Source organism: Myotis brandtii, unplaced genomic scaffold, assembly GCF_000412655.1.
Source record: "Myotis brandtii unplaced genomic scaffold, ASM41265v1 scaffold299, whole genome shotgun sequence".
NCBI lineage: Eukaryota > Metazoa > Chordata > Mammalia > Chiroptera > Vespertilionidae > Myotis > Myotis brandtii.
In genome coordinates, this window is record NW_005361430.1 from 1104976 (window position 1) to 1131427 (window position 26452).

At 34.8% G+C, this 26452-nt stretch overlaps 1 protein-coding gene across 3 annotated transcripts in view; it reads right to left on the reverse strand.

Moving 5' to 3' along the window:
* The window catches only part of LOC102253889 (solute carrier organic anion transporter family member 1B3), a 49686-nt gene that overhangs the window by 16022 nt on the left and 7212 nt on the right, over positions 1 to 26452 (reverse strand). Inside the window, exons 3-12 of one of the 3 annotated variants that reach the window (XM_005869578.2) lie at positions 25668 to 25794; positions 23255 to 23403; positions 16418 to 16559; positions 13541 to 13673; positions 9981 to 10099; positions 9299 to 9445; positions 8792 to 8890; positions 6078 to 6320; positions 4074 to 4238; positions 2574 to 2769 (exon numbers count right to left, since the gene is read on the reverse strand). In XM_005869578.2, the coding sequence (XP_005869640.2) occupies positions 2574 to 2769; positions 4074 to 4238; positions 6078 to 6320; positions 8792 to 8890; positions 9299 to 9445; positions 9981 to 10099; positions 13541 to 13673; positions 16418 to 16559; positions 23255 to 23338 (1328 nt within the window). In that variant the 5' untranslated portion in view covers positions 23339 to 23403; positions 25668 to 25794. Of the gene's footprint in view, positions 1 to 2573; positions 2770 to 4073; positions 4239 to 6077; positions 6321 to 8791; positions 8891 to 9298; positions 9446 to 9980; positions 10100 to 13540; positions 13674 to 13894; positions 13951 to 16417; positions 16560 to 23254; positions 23404 to 25667; positions 25795 to 26452 lie in introns of those variants that run through there. The other 2 variants (XM_014542349.1, XM_014542351.1) reach the window with 2 other exon arrangements.

Here is a 26452-nt window from a genome sequence, read left to right on the forward strand (position 1 = left end):
ATCAGCTGCCTCCTGCACACCCCCTACTGGGGATGTGCCCCTAACCAAAGTACATGCCCTTGACCGGAATTGAACCTGGGGCCTTTCAGTCTGCAGGCCGATGCTCTATCCACTGAGCCAAACCGGTTAGGGCTAAAATATAATCTTAAAATATTGCTGAAATGACAAAACAGAACTCTTTGTAATTACTTTTCCACTTGTAGATTTTTAAAACTATATTTTGGCTTTTGGTAAAATCTTGATAATAGATTGATAAACTATCTTTGAATGAAAATATAATTTACATTAAAAAGAAAAAAGTAGATTCTGAAATCCCAAAATTCTATTATCATTAATTTTACTAAAAAGCATCTTATATCCAATTCTGCTTGGGGACATACAACTGGAAGTGGTTAAATTTAATGATTAATGACCCAGTCCAGACATTGCAATCGAAACTCCTGTGTTCACGTTAATTCTGCCATGTTAACAATGTAACTATTCTTTCTAAAATCAATTTTGTCATTTGTAAGTCATATATAATAGCATCAATCTCATGGGATTTTTTTTTGTAAAAATATTAATTTGGCAGTTCTCAAACATTTTGTTCCTAGTAGCTCTTCACACTCAAAAGTTTTGGGACTCTCAAAGTTTTTTGTTCAAGTGGGTATATCTGTTGATATATACTCTATTAGAAATCAATGCTAAGAAAACTTTGATGCATGAGAATACACAAGCACACATATCATTAGCCATCGGACTGGTGTTATCATTGCATGTCTTGTAGGCTTAGAAAATATCACTATACATTCATGAGAACATGAGACTGGAAAAGACAAATACTGTCTTGGTATCATTTAACAATTACTTTAAAATTTGTTGTCACTAGAATAAGCTTCCAGGGACCCCTATAGACCCTCAGGCCACATTCTGAGAACCTCTGCACTAATTCATACTTTTAAAACTTACCCCAGTGGCTAGCATTTCATAAATGCTGAATACATTGATTCTGTTGTTTACTATCATTAGACTATGAATTCCATGAGGACATCGTCTTGACCTTTAAGAAAGCACTCGGCAAAATTTACTGATTGAAAAAAATCCCAGAGGACTGTAGCTGCCTTCTTTCGAATTATGGCACAGTTACTGTACTTGCTTTCAGGGAACTGGCTAAAAGCTAAAGCCTGCCCTGGCAACCAGGGAGTCCTTGAACCAATGATGTGATGTGGTGCCATTCTGGAGGCATTGTAGGACTGCAGACAAGTCGTAGTTTATCTGAGTCTCAACTAATAAAAAAAGAGATTATAAGAGGGTTGGGCTGCATGATCACTACCATTCTTTTACTGTTAAAGTTTAATGTTGTAGGTACTCTGTAGCTTGACTTACTAGAGTGGGTGATGCTGTATAGAAATAATCAACAACAGTCAGGATTAGGAGGAAGTGAAGAGATAATGCAAGGCTAGGTTGTCAAGCCTCCAAGAATAGGGTGATGCTTAGGTAAGGAAATGTGGGAATATTTGACAAGTTAAAATTGATGCTTCATAGGATCCAGAGTGTAAAAGCTTTGAGCCAACAATAAGGGTCACTAAGGATCATGGTTACTAAACTGTGATTCAGGGATCCTTGCTTGATGCTTGAATGTGAACCTTCCTGAGCTCAAGTTGTTGGCTGTATTTAGGAGATGATAAGAAATCTGCACAGGAATCTTGCCCTTGATTTGGGGTAGAAATACTTAACAATATTTGATAATAATAATAGAAATGAAAGGTTTTCTAGGATGTGATATGCAATTACATATAGGATGCTTATCAATTCTGTCAAAGTAGACATTACCAGAAGAAGCAGTATTAGTTTGCAGAAATGGAGAACTCAATAGTATAATGTTTTCTTATAAAAGTAGTTGTTAGCCCTAACCGGTTTGGCTCAGTGGATAGAGTGTCGGCCTGTGGACTGAAGGGTCCCAGGTTCGATTCCGGTCAAGGGCATGTACCTCGGCTGCAGCCACATCCCCAGGAGGGGGTGTGCAGGAGGCAGCTGATTGATGTTTCTTTCTTGTCGATGTTTCTAACTCTCTGTCCCTCTCCCTTCCTCTCTGTAAAAAAATCAATAAAATATATTTTTAAAAAAGTAATTTTTAAAATATATTTAAAAAATTAACTGTAGATACAGATGGTTCAGTTGCTTTTAGACAATATCATTTGTATTCATCTCATGATCCATCCAAGATTATAATGGTTAAGACTAAGAATTTTGGAGTAAAAAACCCTAAATTTACGTCAGAATCTTAACATTGCTAGCCATGTTATCTGCATATCCTCTAAACCTTGCTTTTCCTAACTATAAAATGGGGATAAAAATGTCCATCACTCATTGTAAGCAACCCATACATGGTAACTATTACTATAAACTTCTTTTAAAGCAAGGAATAAAAAAAGATTTTTTAAATCTTAAAAATGTACTTTTTAGGAATTTGTAAGTTAGAAATTTCTCTCAAAAGAAAGTTTAGTTAAAATTATCATCTACCCTGGTTTCTTTAAAGTCTTTTACATTGAGAGTTTATACATTGTGCAACTGATATATTGATATATACAAACCCATCATAGGTTAAGGTTAGGCCGGCAACCGATTTGCTTTCACAGATTAGTGCAAAATTTAATAGGTAAAGTAGGAGGGTCAATATGTTGATAGAAAGTAAATATTTGGCAAGTCCAAGCAAGGTAAATTTGAATCTTTTAATGATATATCCTCCCGCAAACATTCCAGTGGCAATAGTTGGTATGGTTATGAATCCTAGAGATAAAAGAAAAAATAGTAATTATATACATACAGTTATTCTGGAATGTCTTTACATATGAAACACAGTGTATATCAACCAAGTTCATTACAATCTCATTATTTCTTAAGACTGGCAGGCCTGGTTGGAAGTAGGGTACCAGTGTACCATATGGTAAAGATAAAAATGATTTTTTCTTGCCAATGCTGAGGGTTTTGTTTCCCCAACAGCAAAAGTCAGTGACTGAGCATATTTTTATGTCTGAACAGATACTTTCTATGAGATGCTTTTTCCCTTGGAAAACAACAAAACATCATCTTCGTGCCTATGAGACGTTCATCCTACCATCTGAAATCCTTCACATCTCCTCAAAACGAAGAGTTCCAGTTCTTAAAAATGCGTACCAAATTTGCTCAGCATTTTAGAATTGAATACTTGAATTACTATCTCTTCTTTATTCATTCAAACACACATATACCCTGAGGTGATAAAAAGGCCTGTATACAGTATTAAACATGGTTGGTCCCTCTTATAAGTCTTCCCTTTCATTGTCCTTCAAGAGTTATTAAATATGAAGACCACTCTAACAAAGAAAATTCAGGCTGGGAACATTACTGGGAACAAAATTAACTCTTACAGTTCAGACTTTTAAGTTCAATTTGAGCATCATACATAATTAATATTTTCTTGTTTATTTATGACCTACTCACATGCCACTTGATAAATTCAATTTAATTTATCAAATATTTATGAAGTTACTACTGTACTGGGTGTAGGTGAAGAATGATATAGGAAAGCCATTCCTTCATAAGCAAGTTTCACTATGTTATAGGAAATAGATATTGTAGTAAAAGACCCCTCTCTGCTATATGGTATTTGTTTTGAATTATGTAGACATCAATGATTTGTTTAAACTGCCTTTCTTTGGGAAACATCAATGTTCTATTTTTTGTAAGTAGCTGGATCCTGATTCAAAGTTCATGAATTATGAAAATATAATGATTACATTAAAAAGGATTTGTCTGTGGATTTCAGCACTACATTTTAAGATCCAATTATGCAGATACCATGTGTAAATGTTCCATTTACGTGCATTTTTTTTCTTCAGGAATTTATCTATTCAAAAATAATATGAGATATCACTTCAAATACAGAACAAAGATGGCATCACAAAATGAACAAATTTGATAATATTTGCAAAAGAATAAATTGAAATTATATTTACTAAAATACGAAGTTGCCTTCACAACAAAATGTCACTTAAAACTCAATTACTTTGTAGTATATTGCTTATCAAGCAAACAGAAACAATGTGTCTTACCAAGCACTATGTTGGTCTCAGATGCTGACTGACCATATTGTTGTTCTATGTATTTGAAGACAAAAGTAATAATACCAATATAGGCACTGGATTGTATCAATGTCAAAAACAAAAATAAAACATATAAGGGATTGGTAAGGATGCTTTTTAAGGACTGGAAAAAACCTATAAAAACAAAGTATAAAGAAAATACAATAATTAAGTTAAATATATATTAATACCTTAATTTTATAAATATGTTACATAACATTTAATATTATATAAATAGATAGCACAGAAAGTCAGAATACCTGCCAATCATATTAACAGTTTATTATATATTCTTTCCTTTTTTTCCATATAGGCATTTTTATTTAGTTAGTTCATTTTACCCAGATGGGATCATATATACATGTTGTTTGCAACTCGCTTTGTTCACTTTGCATTTGGTTAGTTTTTGTCACTCGACCATACAACTACATACATGATTAATTAATTTATTCATTCATTCAACAAATATTTGGTTTTCAACTGGGTACCAGGCAATATGCTAGGTGCTCAGGAAACAAAAGTGAAGAAGACATGCAATGTCTCTTATTTATTAGCACTTAATAATATAATTACTATCTATATAATAAAAACCTAAGCGACCATTATGGCAGGACGACAGGAATGACCAGTCGCTATGATGCGCACTGACCACCAGAGGGCAGATGCTCAATGCATGTCAGTGCGCTCCGGCAAGGGGAGTGCTGCTCAGCCAGAAGCCGGGCTCATGGCTGGCGAGTACAGCGGAGGTGGCGGGAGCCTCTTCTGCCTCCACGGCAGCGCTAAGGAACAGTGAGCCAAGCGGTAAGGAGCAAGCAGGTGGGTGGTAAGGAGCGAACGATCCCGGATTGCAAGAGGGATGTCCGCCTGCCAGGCCTAAGCTAGGGATAGGGCCTAACCCGGCAGGCAGACATCCCCCAAGGGGTCCCAGACTGTGAGAGGGTGCAGGCCGGGCTGAGGGACCCCTCTAGTGACTTTGATAATCTTATCTACTACTATTGCTTCTGCTCCATTTTTAAATATTTATGTAAGCAAACTTCTGCTATATTATTACCAAGAAAAAAGTCTTACTCTAGAGGGAAACCTCTGTCTTCCTTCTCCTTACTCCATCTCTCTCTGCTATATGATTACCAAGAAAAAAGTCTTATTAATTATCTAAAGGGAAACCTCTGTCTTCCTTCTCCTTACTCCATCTCTCCATGTAACAATAGTTAACTTGCCCAATTTATAGGCACTCATAATTTCTTTTCTTAAAGAATATATTTTTATTTATTTCAGAGAGGAACGGAGAGGGAGAGAGAGAGAAACATCAATGATGAAAGAGAATCATTGATCGGCCACCTCCTGCATGCCTCCTACTGGGGATTGAGCCTGAAACTTGGGCATATGTCCTGACTGAGAATCAAACCACGACCTCCTGGTTAATAGGCTGATGCTCAACCACTGAGCCACACTAGCCGGGCTCATAATTTCTCACATTTAACTTTACCATAGTACTTACAGATTGTATTGCAAGTGTCTATGTGCTTCTTGGTACAATCCACTAGATTGTAGATTCTTGGAAAACAGAGGCAATATTCTATCACCAGGGCATAGTACGGTGCCTGGTACCATTTGTGAATAAGTGAATGGATGAATGACATATAACAGTCCTTTTAACCCTCATAGTGTACAGCATATTATTTTGAAATGAATATATACTCTCTCGTTTTAGAAGCAACAGATATTTTTAGTCTTTGGTTGATTTCTCCCTGCTAAACACCACAAACCTGATCCTTTTCTCTTCAGAGAGTATATCATTGTTCAGAAAACATTTGCTAATCTTAGTAGGGATCTTAGAATAATAATTCAGCTCACTTTAGTGCAGAACAAAGCCAACTCTAGATGATTTGAGTATGACCTATTATTTTGGAATACTCGTTCCTCCCTTTCACTGGGATTAACAATTCCAAGTGACAATAAATATGAAATACTTACCAGTTATGTTTTCAGTCACCTTTTGCTCATGGTCTATTGGAAAAGTCATTTGACTCCTTTCCTCATTTGTTTTGAACACATGCAAAGATACTGAAACTTTCCTTTCTTTCTGTGGTTTATCCAGATTTTTGGGAAGGAAAAAGAATGGTATGGAAGACATAATGGATAATATTCCAGCAAAAAGGAAACTAAGCCACCAAGCACCAACCCAACGAGAGTCCTTAGGAGTTATTCTGATATTGCCTATAATAAAGAATTAGAATAGGACAATAAAAATTATTTTGAAATGCAGTAAATTCTGGGCAATAGTGGTAATGATTGCTCTCCTCCATTGATAAACAAATAAACTATATTTTATCAGTTCTGAGACTCTATTTTCTTTTTTCATACTTTGTCATCTCTTAAATTAGGGTAAGCCCCAAATTTAATGGCATCATATGATTGCTGTTGTTCAGGAATCAGTCATGTCATTGCCTGAGCTGGTGTGAACTTGGTAGCTTTTCTGGTGACATGACTGGACAATTGCCATCATTGAACTTTTAAGCCTGCAAACCATTGAAATATCAGTTATGAAAGGCATATTATTCCTTGTTATTGTCTGAAAACTATTGGCACCATCTGCTGAGGTTAAGAAAGCACCAGCAATGATATTTACAGAACTTTGCAAAATTTCTCACAGCCAATCATGGAGGTTCCTCCCTCCTCCTCCAGAAACCTGCATTTCCAACTCTTCTACAGCACAGCTTTCATGAGAAATATGCACGCACTATATCTAAACAAATATAAATGAGCTATTTCAGCGAGCATAAAGTAAACATTCTAAGTAGTAAGAAAGCACAACACATACACACATACCCAGACACATGTACACACACATCATAGAAGTTTGAAGCACATTAATATTAGCACTACACTTGGATCTATCAGAAAACATAGTGACATGAAAAAATATTGACTTTATTTAAAACTGTATAGAAATAAATTATCCATTCTATTTCATGAAGTAGCTTTCAAGTACACACAGATCTGGGTTTAGAATTGATTTATATGGTAATATTGTTTCATAATCAGCAACTCAGATTTTAGGAAACAATTGTAAAAGCAGTGACTCCATCTATATGCTAATTATTCATCTGTCAGAAATGTCTTTTGATAGCATTTTTCTTGTTCTATCACTGGTCTACATACAGGAACTAGAAGTCATAATATAACTAAACATGGCCTATCAAAGTATTTTCCTTAGCTCACACACTGTCTTAAAAATTAAAAAATTCTACAGAAAAATCTGGATTTTTTTGGAAAACTAATCAGAATATCTTGTTAAGGCTGGATCCAAATTTCTGCATGAAAAGAATAGCTTGAGGCTGAGTATATATTTTATATTTATATCATATAAATATATCATATATTTACATCATAGTCATGGCTGAATAAGAAAGATTTAATAAGATCTAAGCATTCAGCGGTAGAAATGGAATCACCAAGAATTCTAAAATATTGTGAGTAGTGATTTCTGATTATAGAAAAGAGGTTACAAAATGATCATCCTACAGACTTTAAAAATTTATTTCTGTATTCTTAGTGATAAAAACAATGATGTACGTGGAGGTGTATGAGTAGAAATGTACAGAATGTGAACCTAAACTCTAATTACATTTCCAAAATAAATGTACAACATTTCAACAGATACTGTCTTTAGTTTTATATTATAAAACACTTTCAAGTTTGTGGTTATTGTTGGCCTACTATGATATCTACTCCATTATGGAAATGAGTCCTTTGATCTCCTTGGAGATCTGTTCAAGTCCTGGTGAGATAGAAAATAAGATTTGTTTATTCACAAACACTAATTACTTATTATATGTGAAGTCAGAGACCATCCTGATATGTTCTAAAAGAGATGATAGGTAAGTGCACTAATGTTTATGGCTAATTGCATAAAGGCTACAATAAAGGCATGCTCTTGATGACTAATAGGGGCACTGAACTTTGGGCCATATGGTTTCTCTGAAGAGGGTGTAGTAAGTTTTCTCTGAACAGAAGCCACAATTTGGAAAAGATTTTAAGAACTATACAAATAGAAAACGGAGAGAAGGTTTTCCAAGGATAAATGCAGGGAAGTGATATTACAGGGCATATTTGAGAAACCTGCTATTATGCAATTATTTTGGATAAACTAATCTTAAGCAAGTTTGTTAAAACAATTTTTATTATATACTTAGTGATAAAAGTCTGGTTTAGACAGGAGATGGATTTTATTTTTATTCTGGTTATTTATTTTTTTTAAAGGAATGGGTATTTTATTTTATTTTATTTTATTTTGTTCATCCTCACCCAAGAATATTTTTCCATTGATTTTTAGAAAGAATGGAAGAGAGAGAGGGGAAGACAGAGAGAAATATGGATGTTAGAGAAACACATTGATTGGTTGCCTCCTGCATGAGCCCTAACTAGGGCCTGGGCCGGGGAGGAGCCTGCAACTGAGGTATGTGCCCTTGACTGGAATCGAACCCGGGACCCTTTGGTCCACAGGCTGACGCTCTATCCACTGAGCAAAACCGGCTAGGGCTATTCTGGTTATTAATACATTTATTTCCTATCTGTAACTTCTGATTGTCAGCAAAGGACTATTGAAAGAATTAATTAAATTAATTTGGAGTGATGTCCTGTACTTGGAAAGCATTATCATGTTACCTTGTTCTGATTATACTTACTCAGATCTACATATCCAATATCCACATACATTTTAGAAAACAGAGATCCCACTGTAAAGCCGAGGATTGGACCAATCATTCCTATTGCAAACAAAGTACCTGAAAATATTACAAAACTATTTTATCAGATGCCAGAAATACATGGTTCTTATTCAATATGTTCTTAAAAGTGACATTATGCAATACATTTTTTCCAAATAAAACTTTTAATAAATAAAAGAATGACTGATGGTGATTGCCAGGGGAGGGGGTTGAGGGGAGGTGGAGGAGAGTTTGGGGAGATATATGGTGTGGAAGGAAACTTGACTTGGGGTGATGAGCACACAATACAACATAGAGATGATACATTATATAATTGTGCACCTGAAACCTGTATAATTTTGTTAAGTAGTGTCACCCCAATAAATTTAATAAAAAGTGAAAAAAGAATAAATTAAGAAACCCTATTATTTCAATGGTAGACCCAAGGAAAGTAATCATAAAGACTAATATTGTTCTGTACATTACCTATATAAAAAGAAGTCTCTCCTTCTTTAGCAAAATCATCCAGGTAAGAAATCCCCAAGGGTTGTATGGGGCTTTCCCCAATTCCACGAAGCAAATTGCCCATTAGGACATATACCCATGTATATGAGTCAGATTCCTTTTCCCAACCTATGTAGGCAAGAGAGTGTTTTATTTTAATCAGATATTCATATTTTTGTTCTTTACTATATTAAAAATTAACATCCAAAGAGTTATACATTCCCAGCAAAACATAAATGTATCTTTTTCTCTACCTCATTTATTTTTATTTTTAATCTTTTCATACTAGGCAGAAAACCCTTTAATGGGTGTTATAATTTGTAATTATATATTATGATTTGTGTTGTAATAGGTAAAAAAAATCTTGGTGTAACAATTTCCAATTTTTTCACAGAAAGTAAAGTACCATTTTAATTTATGTATTCACTTCCCTCTTTATTTTAAATGCACATATTTTGCCTATTTCCTACCAAAATATTACTCTTTTTATTTTTCTAAAAGCTCTTTATGTATAATATATTAACACTATTGTAAAATGCAAGTGTTTTTTCATATTTGTTTTAAATCAATTTTGCTAATCATTTTTACAGATGTAATTAAGTTGATAAATTTTAGAATATTTATTATTGATGCTAATATTCACTAGTGTCAATTCAATCCTTACCTTTTCCCTCTTTCTCGGGTGATGTTTTGAGTAACACATTTTGACTAATTGAACAGGTTGGTAAGCTTGATGTTGAGTTCTCTAGTGGATTAATAAAGGCTTCTTTAGAATACCTGTAACTGTAAGAAAATCACTAGATTTAACTTTTTAAAATGTTTATTGATGAGAGAGAGAGAGAGAGAGAGAGAGAGAGAGAGAGAGAGAAACATCAATTCACTATTCCACCCACCTATGCATCTATGCATTCATTGATTGATTCTTATATGTGCCCTGACTAGGGATTGAACCCGAAACATTGGCATATCAGGAGAAAGCTCCAACGAATTGAGCTACCGAGGCAGGGCCTAGATTTAAATTTTTGTTTAGCTACTGAATATGTTTACTTTCCCCAGAAATACAGAGAAAATTTTCTCTTTATTTGCACCACTCTCTTCTCCAAATAATCTGAATGAATTCTTTTTGTCAACTTTTCAGCTTGTATTTGAGGTGATGAATGAAAGTGAAATGGGGGTGTTCTCTAAGCAATAGCATTTACTACTCCTCAGGCAAGGATTGTCATGTTACTACCATCCCAGGAGTATTTATAATCTGGTGAAAGTGTGAAATACCTTGGTTTTATCTTAAAAAACAACAACCCTCTTACTGAATCTTCCATCCCTTTGAATCATCTTCAAAGATAGTCACAATTTAAACTATCTAATAAACTTTATAACATTTAATAAACTTTAGAACAGTTTTTTTCCAAATCAATCTGTAATACATACTAACTCATCTACATTTTCTATAAATAGTTTGTTATATTTTCTTTCATGTACACACACACACACACATACACACACACTATCATAAGCCCGACTCTTCAATCTTAGTTTTAAAAGTTCTAATTCATTTGATGTGGAAGAACTTAAGAATAACAGTGATAGAGCTAGAATGGGGACACACGCTGATATCCAAAAACAGGGAGGCACCTCATGAGCTCCAAGGACAGCCTACTATATGCCAGGTATTATACTCAGCTCCATAAAACAAACAAACAAACAAACAAACAAACAAAGCAACATAGAGATAAATCACAGTTTTTATACTTGGGGAATTTGACACTCTCTAAGATGAGCATATATGGTACAAATGATAAATGTAATACACCAGATCCTGAGTTGTCACAAGAAAAAAGGGATGATACACTTTACTTGAGGTCAAGGGGAGTGGATTAGAGAAGACTTCTCAGTGAGGATGACATGTGAGATAAATCTTGAAGATGGATAAGAGTTAATTAACTTTATCTAGTTAATAGCTAGATAAAGTATTCAAGATAGTAAGAAACACCATGTGCAGAGGTATGACTTATTAGGGCATATTTGAGAAACTGCAGGCCTGGAATGTGATATTGGATCATGGGGAGCAGTGTAAAATGAAGTTAGGAAATTCAATGAGCAACCTGTATATGTAAATGAGTATAGATATTAATCCACAGGGGAGCAGTATTCAATATTTTTGACTGTGACCAACAGTAAGAAATGCATTTTGTATCACAATCACAATATATACATATGCACACACACAGTACACACTAACAACCAAAAGTTTCAATCAACAGTATTTGTTTCTATTCACATTGTATATTCTTCTATTCTATTTTATTCAATTCAATCCTATCCTATTGTTGGTTTCAATAATTAATTGAATCAATTTTTTGGTCCACTAGTAGTTTAGAATCTGAAATTTAAAAAACACTGTTCTAGAAATTGGGAGTTGTAAGCAGGAAAAAGTAATTAAATTTGCATTTTAAAATGAATACTCTAATATAGAATATGAGTTAGAATGGAGGATAGACTGGTAGCAAAAAGCCAGGCCAGAAAGGAGGGAAGCCTCAAGTAGATTTGGGACAATGGGATGAAAGGATGGTACAACTTTGACAGATAGAATAAGCAAGATTTTGTGAACACTGGTCATTTGTGTTGAAATAAAGAAAAAGTCTAGGATGAAGCCTTTGACTTTGGTTTGAGTTTCTTTGTGGGTAAATATGAGTCATGGAAAGAGTGAATGTGAAAAATCCGAGCTGATTTTGGTACAAGGATGAATTCAGTTTTTAATATATGGATGGGAAATGCTTGTAGGGTGTTAAATTGGAGATGCTCATGAGATGGTTGATTATATAGATCTTGAGTATAAGGAAAAGTCACCATGCATAGGTGATAGTTGCATTTAATGCATACAATCCATATGAATCATCTAGAATGAAAAGTGAAGGAGATTGAAGAGGGAATTTAGGGGATAACTGACAGTCTGGTGTCAGCAGCTGAAAAAAAGGATGTGCATGATGAAGAAACCACAAAGACAGGAAATAAATCAAGAGAGAACAATACAGTGCAAATCAGAAGAAGTACCAGGAAGAAGAAGGTGCTTATGAAAGTCAAATATTTTTTATTAAGAAATAAAAATTACCAATTTCAAAGCTTAGTCCTTTTTCAGGGAGCATTCCAAGTGGAGGGAATCACACAATTCCCTCAGGAATTAATATGGAACCAAAGGCATGATTGTTGGCTTTGGCAATGAGTAGGTAATTAATGTCTTTAGCAGAAACTGCTATTGTCTCTCAATAGCCATTCTTCTCTCTTTCCATTGTAATAGAAGGTGGGATTTTTAGCTAGTAGCATGCCAACTTGGAATAAAGTCAATTTTTTCTAATGTCTTCACATCTGGATGTGAAACGTAAATAAGTTTGGGCCAATGTGAAGTCAGTAGAAGTGCTGTGCTTCCAAAAATATTCCCTAAGCCCCAGGCTCTGTGCACTCTCTTTCTTCTCCTTGTTCTTCCCCTTCCTCTGTCCTGTTGCCTGGAACAAGGTTGCCACAATTTGGACCATTGCAGAGCAATATGATAAAAGAAGGCACGGACTTACCATCCCTGCGACAGCTACATTAACTTTGTGTGTGAAAAATAAACCTCTATCTTATTTAAGCCATCCCTATTTTAGGTTTGCTGTTGTTAGCATCTGACTCTAGGCTTTTATTTTTATTTATTTATTTATTTATTTATTTAGCATGCCCCCTATTGGGGATTGAGCCCACAACCCAGGCATGTGCCCTGACTGAGAATTGAACCGTGACCTCCTGGTTCACAGGTTGATGCTCAACCACTGAGCCACGCCGGCCAGGCCTGACTCTAATCTTAACTACACAGTCATCTTAGGAAGAATAATGGCTATGGTATCGGGGAAACCCATACTGCAGTAGGTTGAGTGGTGAAGTTTATTGAATATATAAAATCTTGTAGGCAAAGGTGTGAATATATATGCTATACTAAAAAGTCATACAGATCTTACTTATTTCTGATAAAACTGTACACTTTTTTCAATGCTATTTACATTTTAAATTCAGTGAAAGCCAGGGTATTTAATGCAATGAGTTAACTATTACATAAAAAAAATAAACTCCATTTCTACACATATTTAGTGGGTATTCCCCTCAAAAGGTGACTTCTTATCTAAAAGGAAAAAAATTCTACCATTAATTTACAAGTAAGTGGTAATTAATGGCACAGAGCTATTTAACACTTACTATCCCATGAAGAAATGTGGTAAAGCGGTCAAAATACTTCCAATGCCCATAATGAAACAACCAATTCCAATTATTTTTGGTCTGTGTAGTTTAGATCCAAAGTAACTCACAAATACAATCACAAACAAATTTCCTAGAAAGAGGACAACATTATTTTTATATGTTCACTGTAGCAAACAGCGAATGGAATGGAAGACCCCAGAATGAACACACATAGAGCATAGGACATGGTATCATCCCTCAAAGACCATACAATTTAATTGAGAAGATGAAACGACTTATTCACTGTAAAGTTTTATGGTATCAATAATAAGTAGAATAGGTTTCAGATACAAAAAAAAGCTCTTGACTTACTTGCAATATTAGTGAAGCAATATTTTATTGCAGAATTTGGAGTTAACTGGATTGCACTGGAATGAAGAAAAATGAAGAAAAACTTTCTGACCTGAGGGAAAGGTATTCATTCATGCATTTATTTGTTCACTCTAGCATTCTTGTAATCCCAATTAAATACTTGCCATGGTGTAGGGATCCAGAAATATACAAAAATGAACCATGATATCTGTCTGTCCTCAAGATGTGTACATACCAGTGATGAAAACATACAAATAGACAGATGTGCTGTTAGACCACAGAAAGGGGGAACTTAAATTAATTAAGGGTTTCACAAAAGTTTCCTGGAGGAGGGGTCAGGAGATTGAATACTGAGTATAAATTATTTACATTAAAAAGGGGGAAAAAGAGCATTCCAAGTGGAGGGAGTCACAACCAATTCTGATCCATCTGAGCTACAAGTATAATAACAAACAAACAACAACCAAGAATTACTGAACATTTGATGAAAAAAAAATAGCCTGAAATAAAAGCCACCAAAATGAACTGGCAGATAAAGTAACCTGTGAGGAAATAGTTAAATAAAAAAACTAAAAAAAGGAGAAACTGGAAAAAAATCTATTTAGTATTTTAGAGTTACATGGATATCCATAAAAGAAGAACTGAAAGGCTAAAAATAGTAAGAGAATAATAAAGTATTATAAATTTAAAATATCATTAAAATGCACTTGTTGGGGCCTGATAGGATAAGACGAGAGACAGCATCAAATAATATTGTTGAAACATAAAGATAAAAAGGTAGAATTTTAGAAAGAAAAATTTAAAGAAAAATAGCCAGAAAATTTAATATTCATCATATATATATATGCTTCAGAAGAAAATGGAGGGGAAGAAAGAAATGTAAAATTGTAAAACAAATTCAGTGAAGTAAACGAAGTCTCAAGCCTTCAGATGAAAATTTCTCCATCATAAATAAAGTAAAAGCCATAATCCTGGGTGTATGCTGGTAAAATTTCTGAAATTCAGGAATAAAGAGAAGATACCTGTCGGTGCATGACAACGATACTGGTAATGATTTATCATACAACATTAGGCATATAAAACAGTAGATAAATGTTTTTAAATGTTCTGAGGAAAAATAGATTTTGAACTTTTAATTATATACTCAGACAAATTATTGCTTGAATATGATAGTAAAATAAATACATTTTCCAACAAGCAAGGCCTCAGAAAATGTCATGTGTTCAAATATTTCTGGAAAATATAACTTCATGAAAATAATCTTCAGAAAAAAATAAACATGAGATTTGAAGTCATAAGAGTCAAGAAACAGTGGTAAGCAAAGAAACCAGTAAAACTTATATCCAACTCAAAATAAGTGCTGTTAAACAGCTACAAGGTTTAACAAAAATATTAAGAATCAATTCTGCAATAAAAAGAGACATACAGTAAATTAGAATTTAAAGAGACATACAATAAATTAGATCAACAGACTAATACTAATATTCTAGATGGTGTCACTAAACCAGGGAGGTGAGAGTGAAGGATATTTAGGGTATAATATCCTCTGGATCATGAAAAGTCAGAATTCATAACAAAAAGATAGATGTGTCTTCCTTCATACAATTATTTTTTACTCAATATCTAAATATTAGAGGCCCAATGCACAAAATTTGTGCAAGGGCCTTGGCCACCCGCTGCTGCTCTCGCAGCCCTGGCTTCATCCTGAATGTCGTCCGGAAGGATGTCCAGAAGGACGTCTGGTCTAATTAGCATAGTATGCTTTTATTATTATAGACATTTTAAAGTTAAAAGATAAACAACGAATTGTAGAAAATATTTGTAATCTATACAACAGACATAACTTTAAAGTCCTTTTAAGTTATAAACAGTGAGAAAAAAAGGAAAAATGGGCAGAGGCAATGAGCTCTAATTTATAAAATAAATAATATAATGTTCAATAATTATATAAAACCCTCATTACTGTGAGAGAAATCCAAATCAAAAGGAAGACAACAAAGCAAGGGACTGAAAAAAGACTTTTAACCCCAAATTTTATACCCAGTTAAACAGTAGAAACTTAACAAAGTTTCTTCTAAAGCTGTTCTTCCCTTCTCAAATAATCAAAATAATAATTCTCTCTCCATTGAAAAAAAAAAAAACAACCCTTTTTTTTTTCCATTAGGGAATCTTGAGAGAGGAAAGGTAAAGCCCTGAAAAGTATTTGTTTGTAAGTAATGAGATCGTGTAGATCAGGGCTTTTCAACCTCTGTACTGTTGACATTCTGGGATGGATGTCAATGTTGGGACTGCTCTGTGCACTGTAGGATGTTCAGTAGCATTCCTAACTTTTACTGCAAGATGCCATTGGCAACCCCTCCCCCCTCAGTTATGACAACCCAAAATGTCTTCAGATGTTGCCAAACTGGCTCTGGGGGCAAATTTATCTGTGATTGAGGACGAGTGGTGAAGAGCATATATGAAAAGTTTTTCCCTCTGCAAACCTGGTTACTAAGTAATAATCAAAAGAGAAATAAAAATTACCAATTTCAAAGCTCCCATCAATTAAGCCAGCAACAGAAGATGTGATGTCAAATCTCCTTTCTATTTGGGTGATGGAACTTTTCATAATGGCTCCACTTAGTGCCCGAGAAATAAAGGTGAATGAGAGGGCTGCCAAGAACACCTAGGAAAAAGCAGAAGGGAAAGGAAAAATGCTTACTCACAGAACTACACGTTTATATGTTAATTAAAACAGCCTTTCCTCTTTACTTAAAAACATACCTACCTTTCCTCTGTACCAACTGGTACTTCTTAGTCCTTTTTCAGTATAATGTTAGCATCACTATACTAATAAAGCATCATTTTCTAACATGATTACAACATCAGATTTTTAAATTAATGTCATGAACTGATTGATAAGAAACTATATAATGGTCTGAGATGGCTATGATGATAAGCTATTATTCCCAAAATGAATAGCATAGGCTAACTTTGAGGATAAAGGCTACATGTTCTCAAACATAGCACTACCAGGAAAGCCAGATGAAAAAGTGGAAAGTTTTCATTTATTAAACACCACTATTATTGGATAAATACAAATTAAAATGAAGGAAACAAAGCAGTATATTTAATATTCTAAAAAGTATTTTTAACCTCAGAGATTGTAGATGTTTTATTTATTTTCAATTTCATGTTAACAAATCTTATTGGTTCATCCTTCTTACAGTCCATATTCATACTCATAAGTAAGTTCCTTTTGCTTCTAGTGTGAAAATCTAATCCTGTTATGGATTACATGTTTTTATCCCCCATTCAGTTCATATGTTGAAACCATAATCTCCTTATCATTTGGAACTCTCATGATAAGATTATTGTCCTTATTAGAGATTGCTTCTTTCTCTCTTTCCCTGCCATGTAAAGACCCCCCAAAAGATAACCATCTGAAAATCAGAAAGTGGGTTCTTCTCACCAGAACCCAGCCATGTTGGTACTCTGATCTCAGACTTCCAATCCCCAGAACTGTGAGAAGTCAATTTAAATTGTCTAAGCCACTGAGCCTACAGTATTCTGTTAGAGCAGGTCACGCTGACTTAGACAAGCCCTTCTCATTACCCCCTACACTACCAGTGGTAGCTACCACCCTGTCTAGCATGGATTATTGCATTAGCCTCCTAATAGATCTTTCTGCATCTGTTCTCATCTACAGTCTCTTCTCAACACGGTATCTAGAAAAAGTCTTCCTAACTGAAAATTAGATCATGCCAACACTCCATTTCCTTCCATCCCAGTCAGAGGAATTTCTAGTCTTTCCAATGGCCTATAGCACCCTCAATAACCTGGTCTCCCCCACTGAATATCTTTTCCCCACAAATACTCCTTTTTACCTTTCTAATCTTATGCTCTGTTTCTCTCTCTCCCTTCCTCTCTCTCTAAAATTAATAAAAACATATCCTCAGGTGAGAATTAAAGAGAGAGAGAGAAAAAGAGAGAAAGAGAGAGAGAGAAAGAGAGAGAGCGAGCGCCCCAGAGAGCTTTCATGCTATTTTTTCAACATATAAAGACACAATAAGAAGACACCTATCTATGAATGAAGAAGTGCATCATTGTGTAGATGTACCATCTACACAATGGAATACTATGCTGTTGTAAAAAACAAGGAATTCTTACCATTTGCAACAGCATGGAAAGAACTGGAGAGCATTATGCTAAGTGAAATAAGCCAGTCAGAGAAAGGTAAATATCACATGATCTCACTCATTTGTGGAATATAATGAACAACATAAACTGATGAACAAAAACAGAACCAGAGACATAGAAGCATAGATCAGATCATCAAACCTCAGAGGGAAGGTAGGGGAGGGTGGGGGTAAGGGGGAGAGATTAACTAAAGGACTTGTATGCATGCATATAAGCCTAACCAATGAACACAGACACCAGAGGGGTGAGGGCATGAGTGGGGGGTGGGGGGACAATGAGGGGATAAGGACACATATGTAATACCTTAATCAATAAAGAAAAAAATAGTGGACCATTGCCAGCACATTGATCATATATTTCTCAGCCTCCAGACTATAAGAAATAAGTATTTGTTGCTTGAGCCATTGTATTTTTGTTATAACTGCCTGAATAGGTGGGAAAATATATTCTATGTAAATAAGAACCTAAAGAGAACAGGGGTAGCAATAGTTATATCAAAAAATATATATTTTAAGACAAAAACCATCACAAGAGAAAAAGAAGAACATTATCTATTCTAATAAAAGGGTAATATGTTAATTAGACTGGGAGACCTTCTGGACGTCCTTCTGGACAAAGCCATGGTGGCAGGGCCAACTCAGAGGCAGTTAAGGGCAGGCCAGGAGGGGAGGGCAGTTGAGGGTGAGCACTCTGGAAGGGGGGTCCAGTTGGGGGCGATCAGGCCAGCAAGGGAGCGCAGTTGGGGGTGAGCAGGCCAGTAGGGGGGGCAGCTGGGGGCAAACATGGCCAGCAGCCAGCGGTCCCAGATTGTGAGAGAGATGTCTGACTGCCAGCTTAAGCCCGATTCCACAGGGATCGGGCCTAAACTGGCAGTCGGACATCCCCCGAGGAGTCCCAGATTGGAGAGGGTGCAGGCCGGGCTGAGGGACACCCTGCCTCTCCCCCCCCACCCCCCAATGCATGAATTTCTTGCACTGGGCCACTAGTATAATGATAAAGGGTTAATTTATTAGGAAGTTATAACAATGATAAATATACATGCACCTCACATTAGAATACCCAAAGAGATGAAGCAAACATTGACAGAACTAAAGATAGAAATGGAAACACAATAAGAGTAAGAGATTCATACCCCATTTTCAATAGGAACAACCAGACAAAAAATCATAAGGAAACATTGGACTTGAACAACACCATAAGCCATTGGACCTAATTGGACTTAGGTATATACAAAACACTCTACCAAGCAGCAGCAGAATATACATTTTTCTCAAGTGCAAATGAAACATTCTCCACGAGAGACCACATATTAGATCACAAAACAGTCTTAAGAATTTAATAAGATTGAAATAATATAATGTATCTTTTCTGATCACAATGGAATAAAACTAGAAATCAATAGCAGGAGGAAGTCAGGAAAATCCACAAATATGTGGAAATTAACAACATACTCTTAACCTATGGATCAAAATATGAACCACAAGGGAATTTTGGAAATACTTGAAAAACAAATGAAAATGAAAATACAACATATTAAACCTGGGATATAGGAAAAGCAGGACTAAGGGGAAAATTTAAAGGGGAAAGTAAAGATCTCATATCAACAACCTAATCCTACACCTCAAAAAGAAGAATAAACTAAATCCAAAGTTATCAGAAGGAAGGAAATAATAAAGATTAGAGGTAAATAAAAAAGGGAATATAAAGCAATTAATGAAAGTAAGACTTAGATTTTTAAAGAGATCAACAAAATTGACAAACCCTTAGCAAGATTAAGTAAGAAAAAGAGAGATTTAAATAGCTAACATTACAAATGAAAGAGGAAACATTACAAATGATGTCACAGAAATAAAATAAATTATGAAACTACTATGAACAATTACATGCTAAAAAATTGGCTAATCTTAAAAAATGAATAAGTTACTAGAAATATACAACTTACCAAAATTGAATTATGTATAATAAAAGCATAATATGCTAATTAGACCAGATAGCCGAATGACCTTCCGGACGTCCTTCCGGACCAAGCTGGGACTGCAAGAGCCAAGGCAAGCCACCGTGGCTGCGAGGGCAAGCCCCTTGCATGAATTTCATGCATAGGGCCTCTAGTGAAAAAATAAAAAGCCTAAATATATCTAAATCTAGTGAGGAGAATGAAGCAGTAATAAAAAGAAAACTTCCAACAAAGAAAGCCCACGACTAGATGGCTTTACTGGAGATTCTATCAAACATGTAAAGGAAAATTAATGCTAATCCTTCTCAAACTCTTCCAAAGAATCAAAGAGGATGGAACACTTTCAAATTCATTCCATCATGCCATATTACGCTCTTATTAAAACCAGAAAGACATCACACAGATCAAAAAGAAACCTACAGATCAATATCCCTGATGAATATTAATGCAAAAATCTTCAACAAAATACTAGCAAACAGAATCCAATAACACATTAAGAAGATTATACACTTTGACCAAGTGGAATTTTTACCTGGAATGCACATCTGGTTCAACATATGAAAATCAATCAGAGTATCACATTAACAAAATGAAAGATAAAACCATGTGATCATAGTAACAGGTGCAGAAAAGCAATGGACAGAATTCAACACCCTTTCATGATAAAAACACTCAACAAATTAGGAACAGAAGAAAGTACCTCCACATAATAAAAGCCATATATGAAAAGCACATAGTTGACATCATACTCAATGGTAAAACACTGAAAATGCAGGTATGCCAATTCTGTCCTCTTCTATTCAACAGAGTTAGTACTGGAAGTTCTAACCAGAATAACTTAGGAAGAAAAATAAATAAAATGTAGACAGTTCATAAGTGAAGAAGTAAAATTGTCCCTGTTTTCTATATGTAGAACACTCTAAAGACTCCACAAACAAGAACTAATAAATTCATTCAGTAAAGAAGTAGAATACAAAATCAACACTGAAAAAGTTGCATTTTTATACAAATCAGTTGCATTTCTATGCACTAACAATAAAATTATCTGAAAAGAAATTAGGAAAATAATCATTTACATGGCAAAATATCATGAAGTCTAATGATGCCAAGTGCTGGAATGAACATGTATCCTGATTTTCTCTTATAAATTCCTTATAATCATGTAAATTAGTGTGACCACTTAAATAGCAATTTAGCATTATCTTGTAAAATTGAATATTTTACATACTTTCAATTTCAGTCAAAGGTAATCGCAAGAAAAACTATGGGCATACCAGGAGATATGCATGAGAATATTATTTATAATATAAAATCCCTGAAAACAATCTAAATGCCCATAGAGAAATAAATTATGTTATATTCATATAGCAACATTATATATAGCATTAAAATGTACAGATCACTTCTATGTGAGTAAACAATTTAATAAGATATATATATATATTTCATCTGTAATAGGGAGATAATAGCATCTGGTTGACAGAATTGGGGTAAGAAATTATGGTAGAAATCCAAGAAGTAAATAGAAGTAAATAAATTTAAGTAAAACACTAGAATAGTGCCTGGCATATAGTAAGTGTTCCATAAATTTTTAGCTCTTATTGTTACTATTGCTTCTCTTATCTTCATTATTGGTCTGCAATTAACTTTATACACACTGCTAATTTGCTAACTTCTTTTTTTTTAATCCTCACCTGAGGATACCTTTCTATTGATTTTTCGAGACAGTGGAAGGGAGAGGGAGAGAGAAACATTGATGTGAGAGAGACACATCGATTGATTGCCTCCCACATGCACCCAGACCAGGGCTGGGAGCCTGCAACTGAGGCACGTGCCCTTGACTGGAATTGAACCCGGGACCCTTCAGTTAGCTCTATCCACTGTGCAAACCCGCTAGAGCTAACTTGCTAACTTTTCTCCAAATACTACAAGGGACCACTCTGTTTATTTGCTTCAGCCAGTGTGTTGTTGCTTTGCTATGCATGTGCAAATAAAACCACTGTAACCCTCAATATTTAAAAGCAGAAATAATCCAGCATAGCATATTAACCCCAGGCAGAAGAATGTAATACAATTGCATTAACCAATACTTTTTCCTTGTGACTGCCATTCTGCTTAAATATTATTCAAATATTTCATCAGAACAGACTTTACCAGCAATTTCTAAAAACAAACAAAAGTCGTGTTCCCTGGACAAAGTTAAAATAGACCTTATATAACATTACTGGAATTGAGAATGATCTCTGTGGTCTTTTTTAAAAATTGAATTTATTGGGATGATCTTGATCTACAAAAACCTTACAGGTCTCAAGTGTACATTCAACAAAACATCTTCACACTGCATTGTGTGCCCATCGCCCCAAGCAAGATCTCTTTTCTCCCCCATTTTCCCCAGCCTTCCTTTGCCCACCTCCATCTCAGCTTGATAAGACAACAAATTTGACTTAGGAAAACTAAACTAGGAGTAAAAAGTCAGCTGTGATTTTTTATTTCCCCACAACTTCCCTAATGGGGTTTAAAGGCTTTGACTTGGGTTCAAGGGTTTTCAATTTACTAGTTAGATGACATGAGGCAAATATTCTGTGTCTCCGAGTCTTGGTAACTTAAAGGAGTACATTTTCATGAAAACCCCTAATATGGTCTATATTATTTAATGCCTCACAGTTTTGTGACAAAAGCAAGATTATTACTTTTACTAACTTGCACACGGAAAAATTCAATGGCTTTCTTAAGTCAGCAACTAGGCCAGGTTTTTCAATTGTTATTGCAGATCTCTTTCCCATCAGACAATATGTAAGTTATCAAAATAAAAAATGCTGGCCTCTAAAAAGTCAAGATTACAAAGTAATTCACAACACTGAGTAATCTTCTCTGCTTATAGGTCAATTATAGACTATTTTTACGTATCCATTATCCAACAATTTTATTTTAATCACATTTACAAATATCTTTTGGCCCATCAAGAACCAAAGAAAACATATCAAATTATCTCTAAATATTTAACATTAATAAACTCTTAGCCATCAGAAACATTACCAAATATATTTTTCAGATTTAAAACTGATTTAAATCAAGATATGGATAACTCTTTTAACATTTCAATGTATGCTTCAGTTGAAAACTAATTTGAAGTATAATGTTCTTTTTTAAAGACTGGTTGCCTTTTATTTAAAGGAAAAAATCTCCCTTTCACTTATTTTAGTTTGAAAACATGAAACTCATTCCACCTTGAATCCATCGCAGCATTTACTTTTTCCTTTCCTTGATGGTTGTGCCTCTGTTGTCTTATTCAAATCTTGATTTGGGTCCATCGTTGAACTCCAGATATAATGTGACTATTTAAAATTGTCCCAGATGTTTTTTTCAAAACAATGACCTATTCAGGAAGAAAGAGTGTAACTTATTTTACTTTAACAATATACAATTCAGAAATCAGGAAAGCCACTAGGTCACCATCAATCAATCCATAAACCACTGATTCATTCAGGGCCTGATTCATTATATCTGAGCACTGGGCTAGGTGAATGTTGGCACACATACAAAACAGAGTCCTAGCTTTGGGGAGATTATAATTTAGTTAAAAGATAAATTTATGGAAATAAATTAAAACAACAAACATATAAGATAATATAGAATTACACACTAGATTAGATGAACAAACATTTTAAAATACATGAAGCTTATGTAACATACATACATCAGCCACCAGAGCCTTCTTGCATTTGGAACACTAAACAGCACTTCAGCATTGTGCTTGGGAGCTGTTCTAACAGCAGAATCACCAACAGAAAGCAGAGAAATATGGCACTAATAGTCTATGAAAACACTACCTGATTATAGCATGAGAGCTGAAACAGAAGGAAGAACCACATGTTTGTTTCCCTCAGCTGGGGACATGTGTGTTGGACAACTCAATTTTTTTTTGTCACTCTGTGCAGTATTGATTTGGGGGTTACAAATAAATTTTAGTGATGAGGCCAATTTGTAAACCCAGAATCTACAAATAATGAGGATCACCTATATATTTTATTAATTTATTCAACAAGGATTTATTGATTCCCTACATTATAAATATATAAATATCATGAATATATAATGTATTTTTATTGAGTAATGTATAAATATAGAAATGATCACTATCTGAAAATATTATCACTTAAAAATATATATATTTGATTTTAGAGAGGAAGGGAGAGGGAGAGATAGAGACATCAATAATGAGAATCATTGATTGGTTGCCTTCTGCACGCCCCCTACTGGGGATCGAACCCACAACCCAAGCATGTGCCCTTACTGGGAATTGAACAGTAACCTCCTGGTTCATAGGTGGATGCTCACACACTGAGACACACTGGCAGGGTGAAAATATTACCACTTTTGTATATGTGAATAACACAGGCATGACTGCAGAAACTCACACCTCTGTACATCTACGTTAATCTGTTATTATTCCACTTTTTCCATGTGCTCCTGTGCAATTACTGAGTGGAGTGGAGTGAGGATAAAATCAATAGTTGGGTGGCCCCAAAGTCATAAGCAGCCTTTTGATAAATATTATGTCATTTTTTTCATCAACACCTCTTCTTGTATCTTCTCTCAGGAAATAAGGTTAGAAAATAAAGTTTTATTGCTTAATTCTATCATTGCAAGTCTCTATGAATGATTTGAAAAATGGGTAGTTGCCCTTTAGCTTTAGGTTGCTATGTTGATTCTTGGTTACAGAACAAATATTCTTGTAAACTATTATCTCACCACTTTCAGCCTTGCTTTTTGCAATTGATTACATTATGATTATCCTGTCTCTTGGCCTTTTTAATACCCTATGCATGTCATACGTGTCATCAAAGTCTTTCAGAGGATCCCTGTACCATACAAAATAAAATTCGTGCTTTCTATTTGAGATACTTCACAAACTAAACCCAGCCCTTACTTTTAGTCTTATTTCCCAAATACCCCACCCACAAGCATCTTCAGCCACATGAAACCACTGTCCCTAGAACAAAAACTCTCAGCCCTCTATATATTTCCCCTGAACCTGTGAGGTTCTTCCTCATCTCTTGATTGTAATTCTGCCCCAAGTTTCCTCTCTTAGATATGTTCCCAGTTAGTCCCCATTGAAATAACTTCTCCCACACTGTTGCTCCCTGGAGCATATACCCTGTAAAACAGTCATTGCTCTTCCTGCATTTCAGTCCATACTTCTTTCCTAGATATTGGAGAAAATATCCAGAAAAAAAGTTGGAAATGCAGGCAACTTTACCCTCATTTCTTAGACTGACTAAGTTGTAATAAGTAACTACAAAGCAATTAGAAATTTGGTCAATCAATATGGGCTTGGCTTTAAGCCTGACTTGGAGACATTTAACATAGTTTTCTGTGGACATATATTCTTTTCCCCTGAGAGTTGCAAACAAATGATATATAAATAATTTTTATGTTTAAAAGATAGGAGGACAGGCATTCCGATATAGCAACGCAACTCTTTCCTCCCTGCGCGGAACAGCCCAGTTCTGCCTCATTTGATTGGGGTGGAGGAGAGGGCAGACTCTCACCAGCCTCTGCTTATCTCTGTAAAGCTTTTACTACCTGAGGGATCATAGAAAATCTGTGCAAGCCAGTGTCCCAACTTCTACCATGTACCTGTGAAACTAAAGGAGAAAACATGGGAAACAGCATTGACTAACTTCTCAGCCCTTTTATGAGGGGACTTCCCCCATCCTCCACTTTACTTTGACAATAACAATCGTCTTATTAGGTATCCACCTTCCTGAATGAGAGAAGGAAGTAACATTTATTGAGTCCTTAGAATAATTATAAAGGAAGTGTTTATTAAAATACATTTCAATATTTTAATATTGAACATTATTTCCCCCTTTAATCAGAGATAGAATTATCTGGAAAACCTTTCTTTTTCTTTCACCTTGAGTTAAACTTGAGTAGAAAAGAGGAAACAAGAGGTTGGTAAGTGACTTCGGGACACTTTCCATTTCTTGATGTTTGTCAACTACCTCTCCACCCTACATTATATACAGTTAAGATTGAATCAAAGAAATAGGGATTAGGTCTAATAATTGTATAGAGTTAGTCAGAATAATTAACTTGTAACATATTTTGAGAAGGCAACCTGAGTCCCATTTTCACACTTGAAATTCCAGTTCTCTAGAAAGTAATGGGAACAGATTTTCAAACTTTATATTTAAATTATGAATATCTGATTTTCTGTATTTTATTTTTAAGAGTATATAAACCAGAGGCTCATCTATTTCCAGAAGGGATATTTAATAGGTTTTAAGGGTTTTGAACATAAGTATTTAGCAGTCACAGGAATAAAGTGCGTAATATTTACCATGTCCATCAAAATACAGGATGTCCTCCCCAAAATGTATACACACTTTAACAGCTGATTGCTCAATTTTGAAAATGAA